This window comes from Scleropages formosus, chromosome 8 (assembly GCF_900964775.1).
Source record: "Scleropages formosus chromosome 8, fSclFor1.1, whole genome shotgun sequence".
Lineage (NCBI taxonomy): Eukaryota > Metazoa > Chordata > Actinopteri > Osteoglossiformes > Osteoglossidae > Scleropages > Scleropages formosus.
In genome coordinates, this window is record NC_041813.1 from 26,618,474 (window position 1) to 26,625,894 (window position 7,421).

The 7,421-nt window shown below is 44.9% G+C and overlaps 1 protein-coding gene across 3 annotated transcripts; it reads right to left on the reverse strand.

Moving 5' to 3' along the window:
- Positions 1-777: 777 nt before the first annotated feature.
- Positions 778-6,530, reverse strand: ddx5 (DEAD (Asp-Glu-Ala-Asp) box helicase 5). Of its 3 annotated transcripts, none has more exons than XM_018757385.2 (13): positions 6,338-6,530; positions 5,448-5,619; positions 5,222-5,318; positions 4,991-5,124; positions 4,790-4,855; positions 4,563-4,704; positions 4,307-4,467; positions 4,037-4,209; positions 3,757-3,867; positions 3,506-3,567; positions 3,315-3,374; positions 1,803-2,024; positions 778-1,564 (listed from the first exon to the last, which is right to left on the reverse strand). In XM_018757385.2, exons 1-13 carry the CDS (start codon positions 6,376-6,378, stop codon positions 1,119-1,121), a joined length of 1,887 nt encoding a protein of 628 aa, XP_018612901.1. In that variant the 5' UTR covers positions 6,379-6,530; the 3' UTR covers positions 778-1,118. The 3 variants fall into 3 exon arrangements, with proteins under 3 accessions (XP_018612901.1, XP_018612902.1, XP_018612903.1); XM_018757387.2 differs by having other exon boundaries at positions 1,362-1,564; positions 1,790-2,024; XM_018757386.2 differs by lacking the exon at positions 3,315-3,374.
- Between the last annotated feature and the right edge of the window lie 891 nt (positions 6,531-7,421).

The window sequence follows — 7,421 nt, forward strand, 5'->3', positions numbered from 1 at the left end:
TCTGCTTTTTACAGACTGACCCCAAAAGGAATGACAGCCTATGATTTTCCCTAATCATAAATGGGTTTGGCAGCAGACATGTCTGAAAACTACAACAATCAGCACAGTTCCAGAAAGACATTAAGATCAGTCTGGCAGGGAACACGCAACTTGCGGCACTTGCTTGCATTATCCTCCGTCACCCTAGAACGATCTCAGCCGACAAGCTGTTCTTGGGTACATCTCAATGTGGTAATGGAAAATTGTTACAGCATTCCTGCACATGCTGCATTAAAGACACCAAATCATATGGCACTTTGAGCTGAGTCCATGTGCTTTTCTGTCTGTACTGTCTACAGAATCCCCCCCTCCCCACATGAAGTGGGTGCATACTCATATTTCTCCATCCTTAAAGTTTCACTGGAGCTGAAGGTCAGGGATCCCAACTTTCATATGAGGAAATGGGGGGCTTTACCCTAACTTACTAATTAACTAGGAGTGAACAGGACCCAATGCCATGGAATGGCACCACCTAGTGCCCAACCTCTAGTATCATCATAAGAAGAAGCACCAGGTCCTACAACACTATGCCATATGAAAAGTTTTGCCTTTTCTCTTGCAGTACCTGACCTGAGATTTAACTTACCACATTCTGCAGAAGACTTGTCATTTGCCTTTATACAAACTTCCAAAATGTAATTTACACAAGCAGCTTTCTAGTGCAAAATGCTTGCACCCTAGGAAGAGCCAAAATTCAAAAATGTACTAGCTTACAATAAACCCACAAAAATCAAACACTGGTGTTTTTTGGATTTATTTTAAAGGCCATGCAGTGCCTTTAACAGTTGAACATATCACTTTCAACGTTACAGTGGAAACTGAGAGGGCCTGTATCAACTAGTACAAAATACAGACTAAAGTTATGGAGGAATGTAACAAAATTAAATAGTAAAAGAGTGCCATTACTGTTGCACTATAAACTACCTTGGACTCCAAATTGTTAAAGGCATAGAATGTCAAAAGTATCAATCCTTTATAACAAAAAAAAAAAAAAACCCCAAAACAAATAAAACAGTACAATCAGGGCAAAGGATTCTGGGCTTCAAGGACAATAAATTATTCCTACATTGTGTGCGTGTTTACTGAGGGAAGGGTGGAGGCATGGGGTAGGGTACCATGGGCTGGGGTGGCTGCTGTGCCTGCTGAGGATTAAAAGGAAACTGCGGGTGAGCTATGCCATTCTGGGCAGCTGCTGCCACCCCCTGGGCTGCACCATACTGCTGGTTCTGGAAGTTTTGACCCCCAAACGCAACGGCCTGGTTTGTGGCACTGAAGCCAGATTGTCCATTGTTGCCGTAGCCACTGGTAAAGCTGGTGGTAGAGGCTGAACTGCTGCTGCTGTTGTCATAGTTGCTGGTCCCGTAACCTCCGTTCTGGGTGCTTGTGCCAAAGGCCTTCTTTGGTCCGCTGTCATATCCCCTGTCGTTGTCTCTGTCCCTGAAGCTGCCGAAATCTCTTCTGCCTCCAGAGTATCTGTCGCGACGATCGTCTCTATAACCGCCACCTCTTCCCCCCCTTGAACGACCTGTAGAGGGAGACAGCTCATCAAAAATGGGCAGCAGGCTTGCAAGGAACACTAAAAATGTCACTTCAAGTTTTAGAAGTTACCCATTTAACACTACATGAGAGTGAAATTGCACTAACTCACATGTCCGGCATAATGAAATCGTTCACCCCAACCCAACCTCCCCCTCACCCTGTGAAAAAGGGAAGAAAACACTGCAGATAAACCACAGGTCTTGTATCTCACCAATTAAATTTACCTCCTCTGTCTTCTGCCATCTGGAGGAGCTTGGGGTTGATGGCCTGGTTGGCCTCACGGAGCACAGAGACTAGGTCGCTGGCCTGCCTCATGTTGCCAGGGGTGAAGAAGGTGTAGGCTGTCCCGGTTTTCTGGCTGCGGGCCGTCCTCCCGATGCGATGGATGTAGTCCTCCGAGGAGTTAGGGTAGTCATAGTTGATGACAAACTTGACATCTTCCACATCTGAAGTGTTGCAATGCAGCAGAAAAGGAGCCAAAAGGGATTTTGATACATAGATAAAAATTAGTAAAGTATTCAACTGGTAGCCTACACTAAAATTTTGAAAAAGATCCACAAGGGGAATACTACTGTGGGGAAAGGAAAGATGCACACTCCAACTGCTGACACTAACCCCTCAAAAAGAAAAAAAAGCCTGACCATACAACCTTAATTAAAAAAAAAAAAATTGAAGTCTTACCATAAAGGAGTATGCATTCACTAGTCCATTCCCAATGCAGAGAACTCCCCACAAATTGTCAAGTGACATCGGAGTGCTTCTACGCAGTAGGGCCGCTATGTGCACTGGTGCTTCTTCATGTGTCAAGAGGACCATTCAGTCGTAAGCCTTTGAAGGTCCTCTCCTCTCACACACTCATAAGAAGCTTGCTATAAAGGCCACACTGCATGTCTTGCCAAGACCATATATGTACAGACCAGAACCAAATACAAGGCGTCCAGGGGAAAAAAGGCCAATACTCCCATGGACCATTAAAAAAAGAAAAAAAAAGAAAAAGGAAAAAAACATGGAAAAAACAGCAGGGGAAAAAGAAAAAACATCCCTCAGTCTCATATAGGCAAGATCTTCCAAGAAGCCAGTGTTCACTTGAGAAAATGTCTCATGTTGGCAGGTCTTGACATGACCGAAAATGCAGGCGAGGGAGGAAGTTAAGCATTTATATTCCATTTTCACTTGGAATGTCCCGCTGTCACTACAAATGCCAGTTGTCAATTTTAATACAGAGGTACGCAATTACACTTGACTGCTTTCTCCACGGGTACCAGCTTTTGAGAACCTGTAGGCCTTACATCCATATTTCGCCCATGCTAGACCTTATGGAAGACAAGAGGCTGTCCAAATCAAGCACCTTGTCTTGGTATGCTTTACAACAGTTTTTGCGTTACAGTGAAGAGGCCTGGGTGGACAAACGTTTGTCCATGATCAGATGGAGAACAGACAGTCGTGTTGAAGCGCGGCTTGGCTACGCGGCGCTCGTGGCCAGCGCGACTTCGCGCTCAGCCCTTGACCCCTGTACTGACTGGTTGGCAGCCAGTCATCAGGACATCTCCAATAGTGCACCATCCCCCTCACACGACCTGGGACCGTCATGCCTAGGCCCTGCCAAAAAAAACTGCACCTTCTGGTGAGGGAGAAGGGGGAAAGCTCAGAAAATGCGTGAGTGTTAAAGAAAGCCAGACACTTTCTTTAATAGCAAGTATTGTGTCAAGTAGCTGGCACTGATTCCAAACACTAACCTAGACCCCTGGAGGCAACATCTGTGGCAATAAGGATGGGGGCCTTCCCATATTTGAACTCTGAAAACGAGAGAGAGAGAGAGAGAGAGAGAGAGAGAGAGAGAGAGAGAGAAAAAAAAAAAAGTATTTAATCCTACTTGAACAGGATTAAGTAGCACTCCACAAAGCAACAAGCCTTTAGTGGAACATACCATTAAGAACCCAGTCCCTTTCCTGTTGACTCTTATCACCATGAATCCCCATTGCTGGCCATCTTGAAAAAACAAAAAAAGTTTTAGTTACAAACTCGCACCTCAAGCAGAAGATCTTTAACTTGCTTTATACTTTTCAGCTATGTGCATACACATGTACCTTACATTTGTGGGACAAAGCATCAGAAACAGTCTGAAAGAACTTCAACCTGAGCACACAGCCCAACAGGTTATATGGCTGAGATACTGACCCATCTCTTCTCATTCGCCTTGTGAGGTCATCACAGCGGCGCTTCGTCTCCACAAAGATTATGGTCTTGTTCTCCTTCTCACTCATGATTTCTTCCAGCAGGCGAAGAAGCCTACCATTAAAGAAGAAAAACAGTCTCGAGTCAGGTAGCTTAAGGATAACATGAACTCTCCCCACAAAGAGAGAGAGAAGTTGTTCACCCTACTTCCTGGGAAGAGACCCTGAAGAAAGGACTGACATAGGACAACTTTCTCCTGAGTTTTGTTTTCCCCACTACTCACTTGTCATCCTTCTCTCCATCATTGCATACATCCACAATCTGCAAGATATTGTGGTTGGCACTCAGCTGCAGGGCACCCACGTTGATCTGTACATAGTCCTTCAGGAAGTCCTCAGCCAGCTGACGCACCTCCTTTGGCCAGGTGGCACTCCACATCAGCGTCTGCCTGTCAGGCTAGTGGGAAGAGAAGGGGAAAGGCACACATTAGGGTATAGAGCAATACAAGCCAGACCACGGCAGAAAGTGGTGGGACAGATGTCCCAAGTCTTACTCGGATTTGGTCCACAATTTTTCGTATCTGTGGCTCAAAGCCCATGTCCAGCATCCGGTCAGCCTCATCCAGGACCAGGTAAGTGCATCGTCGAAGATTAGTCTTTCCAGCTTCGAGGAAGTCAATGAGCCTTCCGGGAGTTGCGATGCAAATCTCAACTCCTACAGAAAAGACCAACGCACAGAATGATCTTGATATGTTCCAACTGATTTTAGGGAAAAGGGCATGAAGGAAGTAACATGCGGACTACGCATACCTCGTTCGAGGTCACGAATTTGGGGTCCTTTGGGAGCACCACCATAGATGCAAGTAGATTTCAGCCGGGAGGCCTTTCCGTACTCGGCTGCAACCTGCTGGACCTGCTGAGCCAACTCACGAGTTGGTGCCAGTACCAGACACTGCGGGAAGAAGAAACATTACAGTACTCGCCGCTTCATGTTGAAAGGGCAAAAGTGTTCACTGCGTTCTGGATGGGTCTCTTACAATGGGGCCATCACCGCGTTCCAGGAAAGGCTGGTGGTTGATGTGAACAATGGCAGGCAGCAGGTACTGTCAGGTGGAAAAAGAAAAGACTTACTGTACACAAGTACAATTACTAAAACCTCAGTGACTTAAGTCAACTCTCCATCGTGTCTCATTACTAACTGGAAATCGGCACAGCAGCCGAGGACACGAAATACTTACCGAGAGCGTTTTACCAGAACCTGTCTGGGCAATTCCCACCATGTCCTTGCCACTCAAAGCCAGCGGCCACCCTTGAGCTTGGATGGGTGTAGGTTCTGAGAAATTCTGCTTGGTGATCACATCCATCACATACGCTGGAAACACATACACATCAGCACACATCATCTTACATCCATTCCATCAGCACATCCCATTAAACACGAATTTCACATTTATTATTGTTTCACTTACTCGGAAAACTGGCCTCATGGAACTTCAGTACAGGGTTTGGGCAATCTCTCCCTTTCACTGTGATTTCTTTACTCCTCCTGTACTGATCAACTTCTTGCTGTGTAGAGGGAGGGGAAAAAAAAATTAAGCGGTATGACAAAACACCATGCTGGTAAGGCCCAGCACGAGGCGGACACGTGCACGGAAGGAAATGAGGCAGAAGCATAGCTTCCAGTACTGTACTCACAGCCGGTCTTCTTGTAACGTCGGGGTGCTCTTGGTAGAAGTTCTTCTCGAACTTTGGGAGCTCGTCCAGGTTCCAGTGCTTCTTACGGAGTCTTTCCCCAGGATTGCCGTACTTCCCGGAGGAGCCGCTGCTTCCGCGGCTTCCGCCAAAGCGAGGAGGGCCGCTGCCATATCTGTTAGAGAGAGGGGAGGGGGGGTAAGACATTATCTAAACCAGTCCGCGTTTACGCTTCAAGTAGCGCGGAAACAGCGTAAGAGAGTGACGTAATGGAGCCGGCGCTCGAGGGCAGGAAGCGTGGCGCGTGTAGAGGAAACGCTCGCTGCTCAAAAAGTGTTCCACCGCGTGTAAAAAAAGAGCTTGTTTCATTCACACCAGTAACAATTAAAAAGAGTTCGAAACACGCCTAATTGTCACTCGAAAGGCCGTGAGGCGCGGGGAGCCGAGCGCGCGCCCGTTGCTTTCCACCGTTCCTGCGTCACGTTTTAAAGCGCTGCCATTTTACTGAGGAGCGGCTCAGGAACAAAGGAAACCGGCCGGCATTTTGTGTGCGGAGGCTCACTGCCACATGGCGAACAACCCCGTCCGCCGGCACAGCCTTCCAACCGCCACTCCGGCATTTTTAAACTCTAGAAAGCCGAAAACAGACGCGTCCCACCACCAGCAAAGCACCGGCCACACAGCGAATAAGTACATTTCTATAAAACAACGTTCATGGCGGCCAAAACCAGCTGTTAAACGATGGATGTTAACGTCAGCAGCTAAGAAACACAGCACTTCAACAATCAGTCATTTAAAAATATATCAATGTACAGTCGACAGTTTAAAATATATTATTTCTTCTAAAGAAAAATAAAAAATTTGGCGATTTTAGAACAGAAATAAAATATTACCCTCTGTCTCTCCCACGATCTCGGTCGGAAAACCCAGGCATTACGTTTAAAAAAAAAATAAGAATAATAATAATAAAAAAAACTACTTAGCTTAGTAAGTGAGTTACTTTTTTTCCTAAATAGATTGTTTGTCAGTTACTAGGACTACCCGGCAGTGATGGTGCTGAAAATGCCGGTGTCTCACCGCTTAAAGCTTCTTTATATTGCAACCGGAAGTTCGACCTCATCACAGCACGCGGACTTCGTATCCGTGCGCATGTAGCTGGTACCGCTCCATCCACTACAGTATTAAACTACAGCAGTTCTGGGTCGACCTATTCTAATAGTAAAACATTAATCTCTTTTTAACTAAAAAATACACACGCCTTATTTCGTAACATTATATATATGTCTAATTTTTACTTAAACGCACAAAGGAGGATACATGTCAGTGTGTTACGTAAGAAAACCTTATAAAACGCCCTCCCGTAGACACACATTGAATCAATCATGTATTGGATAATTCATTGGAGAATTACTTGTTTGTTTGTACAAATTGTATTTTTGGAATGACATTTTCTCTTTATAGTTAATACATTATAAACAACCTCTCATGATTTACAACGCCTCCGGGCTTTCTGATCATTATAAAGTTCCTTCAACCGTTTCAGTTTCTCTATGACCATGCCCTTCAGTTCTTAAGATTAGAGGCTTAAATTAAATATTTAACCGATTTTCTCAGGGATAACTGGAGGGAACTGAACACAATATAATGATATTATGTGAGATATTAACCCATTAATAACTACATGCTGTCTATTTATGCAACAGTTATGAAAGCATTTTATTCCATATTTTCAACGTCACTTTGTCACCCTTTTCACAACTTCTGGAGTCAGGTTTAAAATAATCAGATGTCCAAGGCACCAGTTTTTTTATCTAGGTATTAAAGTAATGTCCTGATACCCAGTGAGACATTTTCATAACCTGAGAGAAAGTGGAATTCCTGCAAAATCCACCAGTAAGAGCAGAATCCGTCAATAACATAATAGAAATTCAGAGATGTGCGTCAGTAAACATCAGAGTTAATTTACATCTCATATAA

Excerpts from the sequence above, each read along its gene's own strand:
- ddx5 (XM_018757385.2), bottom strand. The coding sequence starts at position 6,378 with ATGCCTGGGTTTTCCGACCGAGATCGTGGGAGAGACAGAGG. Across the intron at positions 5,620-6,337 it reads GATCGTGGGAGAGACAGAGG|ATATGGCAGCGGCCCTCCTC; the intron begins GTAATATTTTAT and ends TCTCTCTAACAG. Across the intron at positions 4,856-4,990 it reads GTTCTGGTAAAACGCTCTCG|TACCTGCTGCCTGCCATTGT; the intron begins GTAAGTATTTCG and ends TCCACCTGACAG.